The sequence below is a fragment of the Scophthalmus maximus genome, chromosome 5, assembly GCF_022379125.1.
Source record: "Scophthalmus maximus strain ysfricsl-2021 chromosome 5, ASM2237912v1, whole genome shotgun sequence".
Lineage (NCBI taxonomy): Eukaryota > Metazoa > Chordata > Actinopteri > Pleuronectiformes > Scophthalmidae > Scophthalmus > Scophthalmus maximus.
Genome location: NC_061519.1, coordinates 11,663,987 through 11,687,713, shown reverse-complemented (window position 1 = coordinate 11,687,713; position 23,727 = coordinate 11,663,987). Strand labels below are relative to the sequence as shown.

Genomic DNA, 23,727 nt, shown 5'->3' with positions numbered 1-23,727 from the left:
CTGTGCCACGGTGCCACAAGCACGAGCATCAGCGTCACATTACAAATGTAGCCTATAATCATAATAGTATGCAGCCTGTTGTCGTTTGGCCACAACGAACAGCTTCAGCACGCATTGGAATTGATTCCTTGGATGAACTCCATTCCTCCAACGTCTATCCCCTTTGTGTGGTGGCTGCTGTGGGACTCGACAGTGTTCAGTTGTGATGGCACCTGGTAACTGCGCGCGAAGGCCGCAGCACGTGATCCAGTGACCCCCTCGTGTCCTATGGGGGGGTTGTCATCCTGCCTCTGCACAGACTTGCGCGTAAGTATCAGAGCTCATTGTGATTTTTTTTTTGGATTATTTTTACGCAGAAGTTGAATCGCTGCACCCCAGAGTCCTGGTCCTCGGAGCGCGCAGTGCAGCGGTTGCGCCCACAGCCCGGCTCCTTTGAGTCGCACGAGCATGGTGTGATAAGTCTGCCGCTGGATATCCACGCCGGTCTCCCAGCGATGCGGTGATGCGCGCAGCACCCTCCCCCCCTCTTCCCCCGCCCAGACGTCAGCTGCTGGAGAGCGGGCAACGGCGATTTAAAGTCGGGCCGAGTGGGGCACGGTGTCTGTGTGAGGAGCGGGAGCGCGCCCGGACAGTGGGAGGGCATTGCAGGCTGCCGCATGGTGGAGCAAAGCTTGACCAAACTTTTTCTTTTTGAATCTTTACAACACCCCCTCCCCTGAAGTGGGACACAAAGTTTTAACATCCCCAACAAACAAACAAACTATTTGCTATCCCATATCTGGACTTTTTTCCCCCTACTTTTCGGGTGACTGCTTATTTGAAAGCAACAAGTGTTGCGAGCTTGGGTCGACTTCTTGTCTTCATAGCTAATCTTCTTCCACACACACACACACACACACTCACAGACAAAAGCAAATGCTTAAGACAAATTAGCCGCTGCTCAGTGCCCCTTGGCACCGGACCGCGATGCTCGTGTCCAACGTGAGCCTGAGCGGCTGCGCGGGGGTCAGCGGCGCTGTGTGCGCCTCGGCCGGGGAAGGGCACCCGGGGGGGGGCTCACACCGGGGCACCCTCAGCCCGACGGGCAACCTGGTGGTGGCTGTGTGCCTGGGCTTCATCGGCACGTTCGGACTGCTGAACAACCTGCTCGTGCTCGCGCTCTTCTGCCGCTACAAGATGCTGCGCTCGCCCATCAACCTGCTGCTGATGAACATCTCCGTCAGCGACCTGCTGGTGTGCGTGCTGGGGACTCCGTTCAGCTTCGCGGCCAGCACGCAGGGACGGTGGCTCATCGGAGACGGGGGCTGCGTTTGGTACGGCTTCGCCAACTCCCTGTTTGGTGAGTAGAAAGCGTGGAGTGCGCGAGGGGTCGTTCTGTGGTGCGTTCTGTGGACCGTGCGCTCTCCCTCGTCCCCTCTCGCGGCGAGGCTGCGAGTGGTGGCGCGGTGGAGCCTCTCAGAGCACCGCGCTCTTTGGATCGGACCAAGTTAGATGGGCGAAATCCAGCGTTTTGAAACGTGATATATCATCTGTGCTTCCGAAGGTCCGTTGTGACGTGCCCCGCGCGTCTCTGTGACCTTTTTTTTATTATTATAACGCCTGGACATCTGCGTATATGAAACGATAAGTGCTCACGCAGCACATTCGAAAACACCAAACCAAATTCGGCGAGTTGAGTCGATTTTGGACTTGAACGATGCTTTTTCTTTTCCCTGGCTTCCCCCCCACCCCCCCGGTCTTTTCGGGTGAGAGCATCCCAGCAGCCTGCAGGCGCAGCGGAGAGCGGTAAGGTCTCGGTGAAAGTGCAGATCCTCTCATTAACTGTTATAATAAGATCGTCCAGAGCGGCGGTGGTGGTGTGATGTTGCAGTTGATGCGGTGCACGTCCTCGGCCCTGGGGATGCCTATAGGTTTCGGTTTGGTTTCTTTGAGGTAGTGCGTTCGTGTTCAAAAAAACCCCAAACAATCTCTAATATCTGCTGCATGTGAGCGTGTTGAATCACTTCCATCCGAATCTGCATGTGCACGGTGCGTGTCGCAGGGCACAGGAGCGCTGTGGGTATTTAGAGAAGCTCAGCCTCTCCCCCGCGCAGACGCTCGTGGGCATTTTGTTCAAATGTCCTTGGGGACCCTGGCAACTTGTCACGCCGCACCGTCGGGTGGTGCTTTGGATGGCGCACGGCACGGGACAGCCGCTACATTGCGCCGTGCGGGTCCGAGGTGCTGCGGGGACGCGGGGGCGGCTCCGTGAGCGTGGCCGCGGCAGATGCATCGGCAGCGTTCGGTTGCAGAGTAACGTCCCCCTGGGGAAGTGTAGCAACGAGAGAGCAGACGCTGGTCTGCCTTTGGCGCGCCAGTGCCGATGTCGATGCAAATAGGGCACAATGATGCACCTGAGAATAAAGCACCCGCTCGCCTGGACTGCGGCCAGGGCTCGCGATGCTGAGCCAGAAACACAAGCTGACTGTTCAATTCTGGACGGGCCCGGGGTGCTGTATAAAAGTTTGAAATGAGGCGTTTGTATTGAACTAACGTAACGCATATAGCATGGATGTTTCTGAGTATGGGCTATTTATTGCACTGGTCAAAACGTCGAAGTGATGTTTTCCAACGACATGGGTGAAATTCCGAAAGACTAATTTGTGCACTCAGCATTAAAAAGCTTCCCATCATCACAAGTCGTCGGCCTGATGCCTGCTTCAAGGTTCTTTAATGAACAGGACTTCTTGCCATCAGTCCCACTAATTGCTTTAAAAGCTTTTCAAGTTGCCCAGGCAACCTCTGAAGGCCTGGCAGTCTGAGATATTGGCTGGTAAAAACACCAATTTATCATCTCTTTTGACATTAGCACAAAGACATGACATCTGCACTTCCCTCTTGCTGTCCAATCAAAGTATTTATGATTGCAAACCAAGATGTTGCTTGTACGAAAGCAATCTAAGACACTAACATACTTGTATTTATATGTTCACAGATAGCTTCATGGGCCACTCTTCTTATCATCACTTGCCTGAATGTGGCTAAAAATCAATCTCTGCGAATCTCATGAAATGTGCTGCATTACGTCTGGCTCTGTTCATATGCTGTCGATGTTCCAACCATAGCTGACCACAGTCACTCTTCGAGTGACCGTTTTAATAATTCATCATGTTTTCATTACTTTGCTCCGCTTTGTTTCAAGCAACACATCCCCCATCAATTAATCATAGCCAGTGAATTTCACGGTCAGCTTCTTCAAAAAATGAATTCCTCAAGTTCATCAGCAGCCGCAATAAAAACATGTCAACTCTTTCACGGAATGAAAAAAAGAAGAAGATATATAATAACATTTGATTAAATATTTAGAGCTTTTCAGAAACAGAGACTTCCAGGTCCCTTTCCAACTGCACCCTGCAGGCTGGACGCAGGCCAGTGAGCAGTCAGCGGCCGCCGGTAACTTTCCTCTGATGAAGTCTGGGTTTCCTCTCAATCACTTCAGCAAGCCCCGATCTCCTGAGGAGATTAAACACTCACTAAACGTGCTGACCACCCAAACATTAGGGCTTCTGGTAAACTGGAGCAGCTAGAGATCTCAGACATTTTGAGCTTATGTAGAAAACCTGCTCGAGAGTCCAAGTGACATCAAGCACCTCTTTGCAGTCGCTTGTGCCTCTGCGTGTTCTTTTGAGTGTTGTTGGGGTTGTTTTCTCTCTTTTTGTAGTTGTTTATAAGGTACTGGGGGGGGGGGGGGGTTGTCATGCCTCTGGTTTGCATTTGTTTGTGGTCATTTGTGTCTCCTTGCAGCTATTTTGCTGCTCTTAGTCTTTTGGAAGCCTTTTTAAAAATATATATTTGTACGCATTGTGTGTCTCTGAAGCAATCCAGCATCTCTTTATGGCTGCTCTGTGTCTCTGCAGTGCTTTTGCATGTCTTTACAGTATAGTTTTGCATCTCTGTGCTGTTTTTTGTCCCTCTCTGCAGTCACTGCATGTCTCTTTGCGGCCCTGATTATATCCCTGTCAGTGACATTTGCAGGTAAAGCCCAGGGGACCTCCGACCCATCGAGCCTCTGGCTGTTAAATCTATCCATGCAGCAGAGGAAGGAACTAAAGATTTACACACCTATGCGCTTGATTGAGATTCATGCAGCAGGCGAGTCCAGCAGGCTTTCCCTGCCGTGGCTTTTGTCACCGGAACACCTTGTTGCTTTATCGATCTACTGCTTCAAATTTCACACAGTACCATTCAGCAAAACTAAACTGAATTTCTCTTTGCTTCAACAGCCTCTTGAATCTGTCAATCGTTTAAATTGAAAACAGACTCTTCAGCACTACTTTCCCTTCCTCTCGGATAATTTGGCAATTTCCAAAACTGTATCACTTCATATGGTGGAGAATAAAGTGAGCCTCCCATGTTTATCAGTGTCTGGAGGTACTCTTGAGAAAATCCACTATCTTGATAACTAGAGTTTTATGCTGAGCTTAAGCGCTGTCTAAGGGTTGTGTAACAGTGACATCCACGAGGAGCCAATTTATCAAAATCTGTCTGACAGGACTTGACTCTACAAGCTAAAACATTGCAGGAAAAGACTGTGTGTGTGTGTGTGTGCGTGCGCGCACGTGAGAGATGGCTTACAGACATCATTAGCACGCCCATTGGTTATGGATGAGTAATTCCTCAATGGGCTCATGAAAACCGAGTGCAAGAAAGAGTGAGGCAGGGTCAAAGAAAGGAAAAGTGAAATTTACAAATCAGATGAATGATGTTGGGTGCAGCTTTTGACAAAGTGTGTCTGTATTCACCAAATCTCTGTAAAACTTTTCTGAATGATAGATGTTCCTTCAAATTAGAGGGCATCGCTGTCAGTGACAAAAAACGTTGTTAGCCCTGGTGTAGGACGTCGTATTTCTGCTCCCTCTGCACATCGATTGCAACTTTTTTGCCTGCAGTCTCCTGCTTTTAACCCATAACATAAAGGATTTTTGAATGACGGAGCAATAGAGGATCCATCGCTTCGACTTTAAGCCAAGAGCACAAACTGAAGACAATTTGTGGAGTGATGCGTGCACATCTGCACAAGCACAACCTGTACTTTGTCTTTTGCCATCAACCTCCATGGCACCTATTTAACTGCTTCCCCTCCCCTGCGCACCTGCATTTCCTTTCTCTCACTGAACTTTTATTGTCTTTCACTATATTGTGGAGGAACAGGAGAGATTGTTTTAGTCTTTCTCTATTTGACACCGGGTCTGCGTGTCCCTGCATACTGTTGGCTGCCTCCTTCTTTCTCAAGTGATCTCTGCACACAGACACTGGATTAACCTTGCACTGCTGGGCCCACTCGCTGCATACTGAAGTCAGATTGCCCACCTGCATGCACACACATTTGCGCGCGCAAACGAGCACAGATAGAGATGGCGATGTACAGGGGAAAGGAAATGCATATTCATGTGCCTTATGCAGGCACAGGCAGCACCTGGCCTGGGTGATTTTAATTTGGTACGATGGTAGGAGAAGGAGTCTCAGCAGGGACAAAGAAAGCAGAACAATGCCGCTCTGCCATAAAGGTCAACGCGAGTGAGCCAGCTAATGAGCTGGGGAGATAAATAGCAAATTAAAGGTCTTCTGAGGCACAGACAAAAATATAGTTTGTAGATATTTGTCTTGTTTTAGTTGAGCATAATCATTTTTGTACTGTGATTTTTTGTACCCAAAGCCATCAACCTCCATGTTAGCCACACGTTTTTTACCGAGTGAAAGACTGCGCCCTTGATGACTGAGGAAAAAGACACAGCGATGGGATTTATAGAATAAACACAGCTTTCTTCTATCTTGTGTTTTTTTTCATTGAAACTGTCTTTTCCTAGATATACCGTATCAGACCAGTGATATACCGAGCCAGATGCTTTCGAACGGACAAATAAGACATAGGCAGTGAGGGAGCGTCACAGACACAGCAGAACAAAGATGCTCCTTTTTTCTTCAATTCAGACGTTATTAGATCAAAACATGTTTCATTTTGGAATATTAGATTCAACTGCTGCCTTTGATCCGGCCTGAAGACGAGTAGATAGACAAACAGGGTTGTTTGATTTCAGCGGCTATGAAGTCACATCCAAAGTTCTGCGGTTGTTTTTCACAATGACATTACACGGGCTTGAATAAAGATTTCCTTGTCAGTCACATACTTTGTAACCAGTATAAGAGCTGTGGGGTTGTGAATGGATCTGCTCGCATGTAGTTTCTACAAGTGATATATCATAATTAAAACTACAACAGATTTGAAGAACCCATGGCCAGGAGACTACAGTCAAATGTTTCCGAAACATGAAGACTGCCAGAATTACATTTTCGGTTCCCCTATATTAGAGTCATGGAGGAGAGCGGCTAATTAGCTTTAGCAAATCTAAAAAAGCGTGTGATTTGATTGGGCTCCTCATTCAGAGCCCGGTGTGGACACTGAACATTATCAGTCATCTCTAAGATGTGTTGTGCGGTTGTACATCTGTCCTCTCTCTCTCTCTTCTCTCCTACTGTCTCTCCTCCCACCCTCTTTCTGCCCACTTCTCCTCTCTTCCCCATTTGTCTCCTCACCCCAACCGGTCGAGACAGATGACCGCCCACCACTGAGTCTGGTTCTGTCAGAGATTTCTTCCTGTTAAAAGGGAGTTTTTTCTCTCCACCGTCGCCAAGTGCTTTGCTCATTGTGGGATTTGTTGGGTTTTCCCTGTAATATTGTAATATTGACCTCACTATGTAAAGTGCCTTGAGACAATGTATGTTGTGGTATGGCGCTATACAAATAAAATTGAATTGAAAATTGAATTGAATCGTTTAACCAAATGACACTAAACTATTAACACTATCACAGATTTTGGTCAGCCAGTCCACCTGTTATGAGTAAGAGGAAGTTCTCCTGCTGCTTCATTTCAAGCTTCAGAGTGTGGACAGAGAACAACAGAGTTAAAATGGCAGGCTGAATGAGACAGATTGGCAATGAGCTGAGATGAAGACAACTGTAGAAATACATAGGAAATAGGGTATTTCTGGAGTTGGTTGCAGTGAGTCAGTCGACCCACATCAAACAGAAAGACAAGTGGGTTGTTGTAAAGTTGTGTTGACTCAGATGCAGTAATAGAATTCAAAAGCCCAGATGTAAGCAGTGTGTGCAAGAAAAGGAACTTGATCACAATATCTGGGGACAACAGGCAACACGGTGTGCTATAGGGACTCTGTGGGCAGAGCAGTATGTGCACAATGCAAGTGCACACAGACAAACAAACACTCACATGGATAAAATCGTCTTCATATTTGTTCTAGTGCCTTAATTGTTTAACTTTTCCCATGCTGATTATTTGGGGCTTTGGCTCCTTAAAGAAAGGTCTGGATCGCGTTCTTAAAAGAGCATCAAGTTAAGGTCTAATCCGTTGCCGGTGAAAATCAATGAGCATGAAGGACGGCCTTGTGGATCACGACTGCTTCACAACATAACACAGAGGGGCCAGCATAACACTGAGCTCCAGGCTCCATTGAGATATTGAAATAGAGAGTATGTGTGTTCAGCGTACGGTTACAGAAAATTAGAAAGCATCTGGAAATTTGTTGTGTTGTATTTCATAGCATTGCTTCAGTCAAGCAGACCTCTCCTCGATTTCAGAGTGAGGCTTCATTTCACAGTGACTGTTCATGTTTATCTTAGATGGACAGTTGATAAATATTTGGACGGTGCATTTAGTCTGTATTTGATGGACTTTAAATGTGACTGCAGTGTGACATCCAGCTCATGTACTGTATTTAACCCCTTAAATAAACAGTTAATGCTGCTTCTTGATGCTTGATGTGTAGTGGTTACCTATGTATTTGTGTCCCCTGTCTTTATTGCTGCAGGTATCGTGTCCCTCATTTCCCTGGCTGTCCTCTCCTATGAGCGCTACAGCACCATGATGGTCCCCACTGAGGCGGACCCCTCCAACTACCGTAAGATCTCGCTGGGCATTGCCCTGTCCTGGGTCTACTCCCTTGCCTGGACCTCGCCGCCACTCATAGGTTGGAGCCACTATGGCCCTGAAGGTCCTGGGACCACGTGCTCTGTCGACTGGGAGGCCAGGACGGCAAATAACATCTCTTACGTCATCTGCCTGTTCATCTTCTGCCTCATCATGCCTTTCCTGGTGATTGTGTTCTGCTATGGGAAGCTGTTATGTGCCATTCGACAGGTGAGTCAATGGGGGGAAGGGGGTGTCCTCCACTAAAATTGTGGCATTTGCACAAGAAAGCTTGGGTCCACCCTTACTACTAGATGCATCTAGGGTCTTTGTGATTTTCAAAACTGAACCCATATCTTTCATAAACCTTGAGACTTCAGCAGAAAGACTGATGAGCGCTGCTTACAGCAATCAATTATATATTCCATATCATATATTAAATGTATGTAACAATTGTTATATATCTGCTGGATGTGTAAAAATAAGCAACTGTGGGCTTACAAGTTCCATAACTTCCATTACACCAACAGTCCCATTTCAACAAAACATGAATGGTTATAACACTTTATCGAGGTCACAGGATGGTATGATTACTTCAGTGTTACACATTAACTGCAGTCCAACACATCTCAACATAAGCACAGAACCAACAACTGTGGGAGGAAAACTTAATTCCACTAAAGCCTCTAGATGCTGGAGGCTGCCGTAAATTAAAAAACAACAACAACAAAAACCAGGCAAAACTCCAATATTGACTCCTGAAATTTAAACATCACAAGAGACTATTTTGTTATCTTTATTACAACAGGTATTTCAGGCAGCCTAAGAAACAATGTTAGTGCAATGCAGGTGTGTCCTACATTATTAAATGTTTTCTTGTGATGCAAGCAGATGTTGTGAGAAAGTAGAAAGTAAAAAAATAAAGTTGTATACTTATTAAATCAAACATGTAGGCAGATAAATTGAACAGCTAGATACTGCAGCTAACTTAATAGTGCACATTTGTGTATCATGTATTGATACATTTCCCCAAAATGTCATATTTGTAGTGAAATGCAGTTAACTGATTCAATAGCTTGTCTTCAGATGAATATATGAAAGTAAATAATCCTCCTAAAATCAGAATGCTAGGCAACATTTTTCATATCAAACGATCCAGTGAACCAAAACCTGCAGCTGTTCTATGAACATTCATTTGGCAGCTGATTTGTGGACTTTGTTATGAGTTGTTGTTTTTTTACAATCCTTCATTCAAAACAGAAATCACATATTAGAAATATATACAGTTGCCATAAATGCAGCTGTATCCCACCAAAAGCGCATAAAGTCAATCCCAGGGTCTTAGATAGGACACACCACACGCCTTTGGATTTTTACGCGTGGATTGATGTGATAAATGTGAAGTCTTGAAATTCAGAATGAGTTGATCCAGGGCCTGAATGTGATGAAGAGAAGAGTTGGAAAATTGTAGGAAATCGGTTGTAACTGGCCAGAACTTTTTCAATGACCTTCCAAAAGAATAACTTAACACCTGAAAATCTTGTTTTTTGCTGACATGCTGTGGTTTAACTTCTCAGCTCTCTGCAGTGATGGACAGGGGTACAGTACTCGCGGACCCTGTGGTGTTACAGGTTAGAGGTGCAGCAGAGCACATTTCTGACCACATCCATCATTGATGCTGGATGTGGTCAGAACTGTGAGAGCCTTAAAACTTGCAGTACACCTGTTCCGTCCTAAGGTCTACTTCTATGATTCTTATATTATCAATTTTTTAAACTCCTTATTGCTAAAATTTGCGGCTTTGCTTTTACATTTAACAGCAACAGACCACACAAGGGAACCTAGAAACAATTGGCCACTGAGTGCATGTCGCAGTGTGTTTTTTCCAAACGTGGGTAACACTACAGGGATGAGTGATTCCCCACAGCAGTGAGGATACACAAGTGAAGACAAGGTGATGTTGAAGGGTGAGTTGGACAGTGGAGGAGAAGATAGATCCTGTGTGTTAAGAAGAAGATGAGTCCAGTTTGCAATAGTGCACACACTGACTCCCTGAAAGAATATGAGGGTAGAAAGTGTGGGAGGCCGAGTACACCCTCTCCAGAGAAGCTACACGTTCACACATTCGCCCGCCGCCCGCCCCCCCCCCCCCCCCCACACACACACACACACACACACACACACACACACACACACACACACACACACACACACACACACACACACACACACACACACACACACACACACACACACACACACACACACACACACACACACACACACACACACACACACACACACACACACACACACACACACCTTGTATAGATAAAGGGTGAGGCGAGGGACAGTAATAGTCTTTAGTTCCCTCTCTCTTTGTCTTTGTCAGTATCTCCCCGCTTACCATTTTACTCCAAATTCTCTCTTATGCATCTATTTTCAGGTCCTTTGTCCCCTTTTTCTTGTCTTTTAGTCTTTCTTTGTGCAGGACTACATGTGCATTCTTTGTCTTATCATTCCTATGGCTCGCTGTGCTGCTCAGGACTGCTCTCCCACTGAAGGTGCTATATGTCAAGTAAGTCAGGTCACACTCGATACCACCAGCTGGGAAAGATAAAAGTAGGTCAGCAACTTCGCTACTAAAAGAGTCAACTCCCCTATCTGATAATGTGAGGATCAGTCCACACAGGGGTTTGATCCAAGGTGGTTTGCATTTGCCTCGTCCCGTGTTATAAGAAATCCAAGTATAAGAGGTAAAAGGAAGCGAGGAGAGCGAGTGTTTCATCACAGCTCTAGGAAATGATGGGCCCATTACAGTTCCAAAAACTGTTTCTATGATGTGAAAATGTCCTGCTTATTATTTTAAATTGTGCTCCATTCCGTCCATCAAGTGCTTGCTAGGAGGATTTGAGGAAAATAAACGGACAGATGCACACTAAAGGAGAAGAGAAGCAGACGGACAGAGACACAGCTTTTGTCGTGCTTCTCAGCATCCGTCAGTGATGCCTTCTCTCGTTATTGCTCCCTCTCTGTGATCTTGTTGTCGAGGTCTCTATCAGTGCAGAGGACGGACGCTGAGGGAGCGAGGTGAGATTGTCCCTTTGCACATTCTTCAGTGAAAGAACATCTTCAAAAAAGTGCATGCTTTAAAGGTCTACTGTTGATTATGTTTGCTATTGGCTTTGGTTCTCTATCTACGGCATGTAGACACGTTGATACTAAATGTTCAGATATATTCACTCTATAGCAATTGAGATACAGATATTTATAACAATCATATCCTAGGACAAGTATATGTTGTCACATAAAATCACTTGCAGTGTGTCATGTCATTTGACATGCCGACCTATTTACTTCAACTGTATTTAGACTGTCCCCAAAACTAATCTGTATCGAACAGAACATCCCTCTGGTCTGCAAAAACAAAAGATAGAAAATCAATTCTAAGTTATTAAGAATAACAACATTGTTGTCATTGGGCCAAGTCTAAAATGTCAAATCTAAAATGTAAAGAACAAACCAACTGACAAAACCACATCTAAAGCTTCATTCAACAAATTAAAGTTAGGTCTAAGACATCAGTGTTATCAGGAATACCACCCAGCTTTATTTTATTCAAGCGAGTACATGTTTTGTGCACACAGAACAGTGAAAGTGGATCTATGACTTAAAATCAGCAAAGTAGGTGATTCCTATGCATTCAATCCAACCACAACAAGAGGACACAATCCATTTCTGTGTGCATGCAATGCTTTTGTTAGCCTCTTTCCCTCCCTCTTGTCGCTTGGCTACTTGACCCTAACACATCATGCATGACTCCCAACACCTCAGGTCTTTAAGTCACCCAGAAACAAGAATAAACCAAAACATCCACATATGAATCCTAATATACCTGATACTGAGGGGACAGAATCAAATGCTTTGAATATTTATGTCCAAGGCTCTTTAAGTCCAATGCTCTGTCTTGATTTAAGTTCCATTATTATATTGTTATTGTGGCTTTTGTCAACATTACAAGTGCACAGGCTGATTTTGAGGGTGTAAGGCTATGTCTCAACTTGTCTGAAAACATCCCTGGAGTCAGGCACGGACACTGTTGGACATTTTCTCGGTACTTAAACTGCAAAATGGACTCACTAACTGTGACTGATTGAAAAAGTATTTTTATCCCAACCAGGAACAACAAACAACAGCAGCAAACAGCAGCTGGTGCTACATGATATCTGGTTAAATCACAATTCATTTAGTAAACAACTTAATGTTTTGTTTGCTGCTACAGGTTCAGAATAAGCAAAATCAGCTAGACCTCAAATGCTTTGAATCCATTATTCTGCAACCGATGAGAAACTGCAGGTCAGGATGACAGACTTTTATTTCTTATTCAGGTTTAAGTGACAGCACATTGCGGTGTAGTTAGTAACGTTTGTCATCTTTTACATTCCCCTTTCAAATGTTAAGCTCTGCACTAGGACCAGGTCACGCTGCCAATTTTGTTTTGTGACTTCAGCTCAAATCACAAAACACACTCTATGTTTACAGTATCTGCCAGTTTCACTTTGACATGAAGCTACAACTATGAATCTGAAGAACACGGCTTCATGCATTCTTTCAGTGATTAAAAGTCTCCGACAAAGCTCCTGCGCTGCACATCTCAAAAGTCACATCTTCACTTACTGCACATTACTCTTTCCTCCAAGGATTGATCATCATTGGTCTGATTCCAGCTGACAACATCACTGCTTAAAGTTACAGCAACTGCAGGACATGGATCCACTTTGTACTATGGGCTCATTGAGCCAAGCAGATGGCTGGCAGATGATGCAAATCACAGTCATCCTTTTTACGCAGAAAAGGAAGTGTACTATTGAATTTCACACTCTCTCTTCACACTGATGCCTTTCAAGTCACAGCAATAACTGAAAGAGCAAAGATGAGGCAAACATCATGGGACACAGGGGAAACAGTAGTTTTACACAGCAAAAGCACATGAGCTGTGCACTTGCATGAGAATATGGCCCTTTGTAAACCTTGATAAAAACAAAAAGGAAAATGATATCTCTTTTTTTCTTGACTACAACATTTCACATAATTTGATGTCTGCCTTGATAGGACACGTGGAATCGAGATAATAAATCAACAAATTAAACACATATTTGGTTTTGGGTACGTGCTAATTCATGGCTGTGTTGCCGGAGGGAGAACAGTAGGCAGCACTAAGTGGTTCAAGTGGTGAGCCTTGGCTCTTGTGAGTCATTTTTCAACCCAACCCAGTTCATGAAAGCCCTTATATTCCTGATCCATATTATCACCACCCAGTACATCTCTCCTTCAGTTTTTTTTAATGAACAAAGACGTCTTCCAAATAACAGCAGAAGGCAGCATCTGATGCTTCAACAGAGTGACATGGATCCATGACACTCGAAAACAATCAAAACATACCAACGCACACGTTCAGACATCTTTGGTTAGAAAACCCGCAGTTCCGGCCATTGTCTCAACATCCTTACCCTTGGTCTGAATTCATTGTGTGACTCTTATGTCCCTGTGGACATCTTAGCAATACTCTCATGTGCTTCAATATTTCTCCAACCTCCTTTGGTGGAGAGGTGGAGCGAGATGAAGCCGAGAGGAATTGGAGGAGGTGGTGAGATGCAAAGGGAGGCGGGAGTGAGAAACAGAAGCCCACATCTATTGAGAGATTTCGCTATATGGTCGTTAACAGGAACCCTCGATATGCCGCCTTGGCTTGTTCAGACTGAACCTGGCAACCTGGCATAATGCTGCCGCAGTGTGTGAGATTTGGCGTGACCTGTAACACAAGAGCGCTGGCATCCGTCGCGCCCTTCCAGTTGTCAATTGCACACAATTTCGCTCAGAGTATGACAGCTGCTGGCATAAAGGTGGAACAACAATATTCCCCCTGTTCCGTGCTCGTACCTGTTATGCAGACTGACAAGGCGGAATACAGGCGCAACTTTCCTCACCTTGAAAGGCGGTCTAATTTTGCTGCGGCCCACATAAGATGTAGTGACTTTGCATTGGTCATGTGAGAATTTAATTTGCCACACGCAGATTTCTTTCTTCCCACCTTAGCCCATTTGCTATTTGTAGTGAGCTGCTATTATATTTCACAAGAACTCTTGAGGGGGGGTTTCAATGCCATTTCAGTGGTTTAGATTGAAGTTCTGCACTTTACAATTACAATTACATGTGTACCTCCAGCTACTTTGCTGACATCCACAAAGGTGTTGCAAAGAGTTTAGTGTGTTGGGGCAAAGCCAGTGAGGGTGCGTGTCCATTTTGCTGCACCATTGGTCCTATAAGCACATCTGTGCTTGTTTCTTTTCTATTATTTTTTTCTGGATATGTGGCTCTTATACATTTGTTTGTTACAAAATTCAATTGCTTTTTCAAGCAAAAGTGCAAAACATTCTCTAGTTCCTGCTATTCAAACTTGAAGATTTTCTGTATCTTTGTTTTACATCATTATAAACCATATGCCTTTGGTTTTAAGACCAAGTTGGTTTGCCAAAACAAGGCATCGTAAGACACCACCATGAGCTCAGGGAGACTGAAATGTCTTCACTTGTCTGTAAGAAGTCAAACAACTCATTGATTAACAGAGATTATTCACGGTTTTTTTTTTTAGCTGATGAGCAGCAAAAAGTGACAATGATGCGTGTTATGAAAATTACTGGCACTTCAGCTTGAAGCAGCGGGAGATTGGCGAGATGCTGAAGGGTATGACTTCTGGGCTTCAAGTGCATCTTATCTTCGCTCATTGTCTTGTTGGATCCTAAGTGTTTTACTTGTCTTTTTCGTCTCTGTATTTCTTTGCCCTTTGAACGTCCATCTCCAGCTCGGTCCCTCTTTTACCACGCCTTTGGACTGGAAGGCTTATCTTGCGTGTGTCTGTGTGTTCATCATTCCCAATCACATTTCCACACATGCACACACGAACGCGCACACGCACGCACTACACAAACACCTGGTACAGTGGCTCACCTCATTTCAGGCAGTGACAGCCTCAGTCCCCACTTTCTCACTTGCTCTTCAAAACTCTTCCTCCATCTCCCAGTTCTCCGTGTGCCCTTGTCGAATATTCTTTCCCTTTCACTGTGCCATTATCATCCATCTTCCTCACCTTGGTTGTCTCGCTTGTCTTTATCACTTCCATCCCATCTCCACCCCTCATCACCTCTCCAGAAAGCACACCCGATGTGCCATTTTTTGTATAACAATGAAGCATATGTTGACATCCGATGGGTGAAGTCACTTAGTGTATTCAAAAAAAGCAAAACCAAATGAAACCATTCCCAACTGATACAACAACTGATGGTCAGCTTCTGTATTTATATTAAACTTAGTAGGCTTTGGTGCAAGGGAGACAAACCACAAAATACGGGTTGTTTCTTTGCAGAAATCGCATATGTAATATTTACATGTGAGTCTGTTGTGACATTTTTAATTTCAATTAATTCCAATGAAATCCAAGCAATGCCAAACAGTTGATGGTAAAAAGAAAAAAAAAAAAATTACTACTTTAAATAAACCATATGGTCTTGTTACCGACCAAGCTAATCTAACCAGCCATTAAGTTTTTATTGAATGCAATGTGAGGGGGATGCAAACACAAAAGTGGGGAAAAACTACAGAAAAGCATTTGACAGCTTCAATCACAGTAACGCACACGTGCTGATGGTTAACTCACGACCCGCATTTGTTCACCAACTCGCCCTGAGAGCAGCTCATCACAGAGCTTCACCGACCAAGCAAATAGGTGCGAGTGTGTACAGGGTTCAAGCTAAACAGCAGGCTTGGTGTACAAATTAAAATGTAATACAGATGACGGCACTAAAGAGTTTTTATTACAGTGTTTGCAAATAGTGGCATCAACATCTGTAAGGACATCCAGAGCAACATTGTCAGCCTGAGAGCCACAATGCTAGTTTTGCTAAAATGTTTTTGAATATTTTACCTTCATCAGTGTGGTGTCTGAGGTTGTTTGCACTTTCCTAATGTAGTAAGATATACCTTTATTCGTCCCACAATGGGGAAATTTGGGAGTAATATAAACGTATGTGACTTAGAGATTAAGTCACAAAAAGATAAATATTAACAGAGATGAATATAGAAAACATTTATTGAAGCACAAACTGATTTGCACCCTACTGTGATGATTAGCAAAGGCAGAATTTGCATTTTTAAAATAAGAAACAAATACTAAGCCATAAAATCCAAAACACTTCAGTGTAATTGTTTGCATCCAAGGCCTTGTAAAGGGTGCAAGTAACACTACAGTCTCTTCATACTTTTATCTTAGCTTTGGGTTCCCTGACACCTGCCGACCGCTCATTACCCATCTGCAGACTGCATCGAGAAAACATGTAGCTCGCGCTTCCAACCTGCCTGTGAGACGTCATTTTCGAATCCCTGAAGATACTTCAACTGATGTCGCACGTTCTCCAAACTATGCTGAACAGTGCAGCTGACCTTCCAAATCCATTAGTAAAACTGTGATAAAGATTGGTTCCGGTGGGAAGGAGGAGTATTCTGGCTTTAACAGTAAAACTGATAATGTGGTCATTAGTTGCAGTTCGTGAGGAGACAATCCATTGTCCCCTTTTATATTTTAACCGGTCAAGTGTGGTCACTGTGTGGCAGCAAAACCGAGGTTCCTCGGTGCATTAATTGATGTTGAGTATCACAGTGCGAGTAGACCTCACATGAACTTCAGGGTCAGTTATAGTGTCCACAGAGACAAGACCCCTAACCACTTTACAGTTCTTCTAGTTCTTACACTGAGTTTAGGCCACAACAGTGAGTGTGTCCATTTTTTTGTAGAAAATTCAGAGACATGGAACAGTCTTGTAGCACCGTATATTTGGTGTCATTTAGGACAATGAACCCACGATTTTACTAAATTACTATTTAGTACGGAATGTCATATCTAATTGTTTCAGGGTGTCACAGACCTATCTATGGTATACAGCTACATATACAATGCAGATAGTGTTGAACGGAGAAAAGACAAACTGCAGCATATTTTAATTCCATCAAAAGGGTTAATGACTAATAAACCATGAATCGGATCTGAGTTTGACGTCAACTCAGAAATGCTGTCGTTAACGTGCTTTGAATCACCACCTAGTCATATTAAATTTGTGCTCCAAATAAGTATGGCGAATATCTCATGCACAGTTTTATGCGATTTTGACGTTTACCAACGATTACCACTGCATCTTTTACTTAGGGGCACATTCCCCTAACTCTGACCATTCAACGAAAGGAGACAGCCAAGGAGAACGTGTACTTTATCACAATTTCATCCCAATATACTATCTGTACATCCTCTAAATGACCTTGTACCACACGCACAAACATGCACACACGCACACACACATGCACACGCACCGAGCTGACTGCTCCTTTTTAAAAGCCTGTATTTCTGCCATCAATCCCTCATGGCTTTAACAAACTGCACACATCTGTTTTTCCAGCCCAGTGCAAACACTTTGTCTGAACAACCTGCATGGTACCTCTCTCTTGTGTGCAAGCTGTTTCAAAGCATGGATACTATGAAACCCTGTGCAAAGTCAACAGGAGGATCTCAGATCATAGGGATTCGTTTGTGAGATGTGCTCATCTGATTGCAGCCCTCCAGCCATTTATTTTACTCCAGTTATTGAGGCTGACTATAATCCATTTGAAAGAGCTAATGTTTTTTTATGGCTGCCAGAATAATATATGTTGAAAGAGCTAAATAGATGTTGAGGCGTAGGGTTATTTGAGGTCGATGGTATTAAAGTGAAGAATTAATTTACCATGAGTCTTCTTTAGCTCAACTCCTGTATTAATATCCCTTATGAATTTTTAAGACCCACTACTGAGACCGACAGTATGCAGAGTTATCAATCGTACAGGTAATGCGAATATTGCTTTGTCAGTGTTTAAAAGGGTATAATTTAACCCTCATTGTCTATTGACTGTACAGACAAAATGTCATTCACAGCACTATGCATGTGGAGGTTTGTCTGCAGCTGAGAACATGCTAAGAATGTGGCCCGGGTGGTAAGAATGGACCCTGTTCATTGGTGCCCTGTTTGAGCCTGCATATTAAATTAACTGTTTTGGGCTGGTGTGTTTACTTAATTTCGGTTCTGGTAAAACAAATACTTGGTTAGGTTTACTATTAAAGCTTTTAAAGTACATAACTGACTTTCACCCAAAAGGCTGGAGTTTGACTTCTCCACATTTCTTATTTTTCTTTTTTCCTCTTCTATTATTTTTACTTTTCCCTCATTGTACAGTACATCTAGATTTAGGCAAAAAAAATACTTGGCTAGGTTTGTCAAAAGCTCAAAGAATATATCCCACAATTATCACAGGAAATTGAAATATGTATCTACCTTCTATTCAACAAACTCACTATCAATCGCAATCTATTCAATGGTAATGAGCTCGACTTAACATGCCCAACAGTGAACTTGGCCACAGTTAAACTGTAGCTCCACATGTACTAGCATTCCATGAACTTGGCAATGCAGCAAATTTGATCAGTAACTTGCCCACATGGTTTTAAGTTCTGCGGTAGAGAGGAAGTTACTTTATTGACCCAAATATCTCAAATGTCCATTTAATTTCAAGTCAAACAAAGACTTTCTGTGTATATTACTGGGCCAGTAACTCAATCCACATCTACTACATGGGAAAAAATTATTGAATTATTTATTATTACTATATTAATTATTGACACTTGAACCAAAGACCCATCAGAAGTTTTGATGGGTGTCATCAAATGCCATATACAGTGAATGTGCATCCAGTAATTCCCATCTCATTTGCCTCCGATACAAACTGGGACAGAAGCATCTGAAAATATCAACCCTGGTTTTTCACTGAGAAGCTTTCATGTTAGCTTCCCAAAGAGGAAATCAAAGTCACAACAAAATAGGAAACCGCTGGGGAAAAATAGTCACTCTCCTCTTGAATCAGGCATGGCTGATTGCAGGTCTTTTGTTTGCGATGCAACATAGCGGGTTGTCACAAAATTCTTTCGCATTCTTGTCGGGTGATGGAGTTGAGATTGTCCGGTTCTGTGCAAAAGACCCCTGCTTTTGGAATGGGACAACCTTGACGACCCATTTCTGGGTATCCACTCACGAAATGTGGACTTTGAAGGAGTAAGACCCAAATCGGGACACAGCTCAAGGCTGTCTTATTATGAGCTACACCAAAAAATGAAATGGAGTGATCGGACTATAACAAAACACGACATGTTATTCCCCTGTGCAGCTCCTGAGCCTAAATAAAGCTCAGCAATCTTTTACTCCTTCTGAAAAAGCAACTTTAGACAAAGTTTTGAAACTCTTCTAAATGGTGCAGACCCATGAATGCAGAGCACGTTTCCAGACAAAAACCATCAGCTTACTTTGGCTCAACTCAAGGAATTAATTCAGTGTAGAAGGTAAAAGCCCGCAGGGAATGGTTATCATCTGACAAAATTCAGAGTTGCCAATATTTGGCAAGAAATGAGAAGCCTCAAGCCATTTCTTTGCTTTTGTGCGTACTTGTAGTGGAAAGAGGGGCGACTGTGCGTGTCTGGCGGCGGTTGTTTTATTCCTTGCTCACATCCTCGGCTCTCTGCCCGTCCTGACCCAGTAGCCATGGCTTAATTGGAGAAGCTGAATGTGAGGCAGCCTCTTGTCTGGCACTGTCAGCCTCTGCAGCCATCTGTCTGTAGGATGTAGCAGCATTTCATCGTTGGCTGTGACACATACACTAATGCTCATCCATTCTTCAAAGCCGTGATGAACAGTGATGGATTCCTTGAAATTATAGCGGTCCTCCTTTGCCATATTTAGCCGGCCACAGGTTTATTGAGGATGGCTGCCTGCTGTTATGGCAGAAAGCGCTTGCCCCGACTCCGCCCCACCTGTCTTTCTCCTAAGGATATACTGTAAATCTAACATACCTCTTGAGAATTCTCGAAATGGAGCAGCAGTCACAGATATATTATCACTTAAATTGGGTTTTTCCTGACCTATTTTCATTTGTTCACTGGTTCCCTGGTCCTTCTTAAAAAAAACTGTATGCTCATGGAAATGTTGACCTCTGCTGGAGATACCCATTCCTCACAAATTGAATATTCATTTCAGATCTAAAGGTTTGAAATGGGACGATCTGAAATTGGCCTGCTTTTGTAGTTCCTTGTAACCATTCTTTTCTCCATCTGCGTGTCATTTTAGCCTGATATTTTTAACATGACCGTTTCTCTCAAAATCTCTTAATCTTCTTCCAAGTTGGTCCTGTGAGACCTGGATCACACGATGCTGGTTTCCAAGGTCTCACATCTGAAGGCTGGGCAGCGCAAAGGTCCCACATTTAGCTGAAGAGAAGCTCTAAAAATGTTGCCTTTAGCTGCGGGGCAGGATTGCAGCACAGTGAGCTGCATCATCGGGGCTCTCATTTGATTTCTGTTGGCTCCTCGCAGTCTATCTCCTCATTTTCTTCAAACCTTATGTGTCAGTTAAGGAACCGGAGTTTAATCTGTTTATTGTTGCCACAGCATGAAATAAAAATGTATCAGTATCACGTTAAAATGTTCACATTGGAACATGAAACTTTTACATCATTGGGTGAGACTTCTGTGTGGTTGGGCACCAGAGATCATCGTCAACTTCATATAATGAGTTGGTTTCCCTGGTGGTGGTCTGTTGGCTGATACTTGCTCCAGGCTAAAAACTGAAGGAAGCTGCTAATTTTGAGTTGCACCCTGCAAAAAAACCTTGGAACAGTCTCCTGCTTGACCAGTGATCTATGAACTGTAAAGGTGCTGTATAAATACATTTGACTTATGAACGTAATTATTGCTATTACCTTAATTTGTATTTGCTCATGTCAATTTGTAGTTTAGTTAGGCTGTAGTTAGCAGCAAGGTTAGATGATTTCTTTGCTAAAATATCTAGGGCTGTACAAAACATCATAACGAGTGTTTAGATGAATCGTTAGTCTCTGAATTGAATTGTCATATACCTCGCAACAGTGTTTGAAGCCAAGCAGGATGATACAGTATTGATAGATATGTTTATGTTCACTAACAGCCAAGTCACCTGCCCTCCAATCAGTGAGAGTAGATTACTCATGAAACAACTTCTTCCAGTTGACTTAGTAAAAAGCCTTTGGGAGCTCTGTGAATAGGTCTTCGGAGGAGATTATTGGTATTGAACATTTAATGAAATCGCCTAGTGTAAGATGAGACAATGTGTGAATACATTCGCCTACCTCTCTTATTTCTCTTTGCACCTTATGCCACATGATAGATGTTCAAGAGTAGAGGTGGGAAAACTTGTCCTTAATACAATAATGGCACACACAGGACCATGTTGGCAGCAAAGAGGCCATACAATTAAAATATATATTGGAAGGTACCAACACTAACAATCTTTTGTAAGACGGAGGTTGGGGACAATGTAAATCGTCACATCTGTTGTGTTGCACACCTTGGTTAATTGCTTTCTCAACCAATTAAAATATTCATGTAGATAATGAATTTTCGGTTGAATTTTTTAATTCTCCCTTATGTATTAAACATATGGGAACAATCAATAATATCTTTATTCTCAATGTGTTTAAAGCCATACGGCGGAGAACCCTCCTGGTAAGGAGAGTGTGTGTATGTGTGTGTGGGCGCGTGCTGTGTTTTAGACAGTTCCAGGACACACTGAGCGATGAGCTGTTAGCTCCCTGCTGCTAACTGATGAAACACAAGGACATAGCAGCTGTAACTTACTATGTGTGTACGTGCTTGTATACATGTGTGAGGGAGTGATATTTTACAGCATAATGGTACATGGAAGTGTGAATGAGAGTTATAGAGCAGACAAATTAAAATGGGACTCTTCTAATTTTACACATGAAGTTCAACTTAATCATCATTAGCTCTATTCATTTATACATTTATGGAACACATCCGGAACACTTGTCCTCCTACTTATTCTATATCCAATCAGCCAATCACATGGCAGCAGTGCAATTCATTAAATCCTGCATATACCTGTATAGGTCAGGAGCTTCGGTTAATATTCATATCAAACATCAGAATATGGGAGAACATGTGATCTGGGAAGAGGGTACTGTAGGAGCGGACGCAAAGGCTATGGTAACTCTGATAACCACTCTTTACAACTGTGGTGAGCAGCAAAGCATCTTTGAATATGCATGAGTGGACACAGATTCACCAAAACTGGACAGTTGAAGACTGGAAAAACATAGACTGGTATGATGGGTCTGGATTTTTGCTGACGCTACAGATGGTCGGATCAGAGTTTGGCATCCACAGGATGAATCGGCAAACCCAACTGTGCCTTGTGTCAACAGTCCAGGCTGGTGGTGGTAGGATGGTGTGGGAATGTTTTCTTAGCACACGTGGGGCCTTGATTCCAAATCAATTAACATCTAAATGCCGCAGCCTATCGGCGCATTGTTGCTGATCATGTGCATTCCTTTATGGCCACAATTTACCATCCTCTAATGGCTACTTTCAGCCTGATAATGTACCATGTCAAAAAGTGAAAGTCAATGAGTTCAGTGTATGCTAGTGGCCTCCCCAGTCACCCGATCTGCAACCAATAGAACTTTGGGTTGTGAGAGCAATGGGAGTAACTCCCCTGCAGCAGCATGGTGTTCCTATTAGAGTGCTTGATAAGTGTGTAATAATGTCTTCTGGGGTTATGATAGTAGCTTTCTAAAGGTTTGAGAAAATAAGACCCTTTCTTTACAATTGCAGAGTTGCATTATAGGAATTATAGGTATCCATTGTTTCTGAAGCCTGACCTACTGGGGACTGAAAGTCGGGAAGCCTCCATACCTGCTCTGTTGACGGTGCAATTCTAAATTGCTCCATTAACATCCTTCATTATTTTATATGTGTATATCTTTCATATTTAAGTTAAACAGTAAGAGGGCCCTTCTGCTACTTTGTTTTTGCCCTTTTTTCACTGTTAATTGTGTGCTAAGGGGTGTGACCTCTGAACTGGATACTTTTGTACTGTGTCTCAATGTTCCTGTGTGAATACAGATGTAAGAATTTAAGTAAGACACCAATGGGATGTAAAACATGCAACAAAAAAACCTTGGACGTTATAGGAATCCTATTTCATTTATTCTTCACTGAGGCCGGAGTATATGTGTCTGTGTCACTGGGTTTGACTGCAATGGACTCTAAATCAGGCCAATCATCAAATGAGTTTGAATAAAAGTCTGTCACTTCAATGAGTGACAATTTCCCCACAGAAAATGTACTTGTGGAGATCTTTTCTTCAGTTTAATGCAGGTATAGGCTCATAATATTTTGGGATCCAGATGTGTGGCATTCTTGATGCCAAAGATGTCACTTGTGTTTGCTGAAGGCAGGCATGTGTGAGGACTGGTATGAATTCATCTCTGACACCTTGCTCACAGCTGGCAGATGTGGTTCATTTTGTTCTCTGTATTTGTTGAAAGACTTCTGACACTGGAGAGAACATCCGTCCTCTGATAGAGTCCCTTAAGAGCTCGCAGGAGGCAGGATCTGCAGACCAAAAGCAATCTAACTGTTAAGAAAAACCCTCTAGCTTTACAATTCCACAAGTCAATTCCACGCCATTCGTACAGTTCTCCCTTAGCTCCTCGAAGGGCTGTTATTTCAAATGAAAATGAATGTCCCGGCACTTCATCTCCAGCACACACACACACACACACGCATGCCTCCTCACCAACC

The 23,727-nt window shown here is 43.3% G+C and overlaps 1 protein-coding gene across 1 annotated transcript in view; it reads left to right on the top strand.

Moving 5' to 3' along the window:
- Window positions 1–327: 327 nt before the first annotated feature.
- LOC118311672 (pinopsin-like) overlaps window positions 328–23,727 on the top strand; it is a 46,122-nt gene continuing 22,722 nt past the window's right edge. The window contains exons 1-2 of the mRNA XM_035635693.2: window positions 328–1,339; window positions 7,867–8,195. Coding sequence (XP_035491586.1) covers window positions 967–1,339; window positions 7,867–8,195 — 702 coding nt within the window. The 5' untranslated portion in view covers window positions 328–966. The remainder of the gene's footprint in view (window positions 1,340–7,866; window positions 8,196–23,727) is intronic.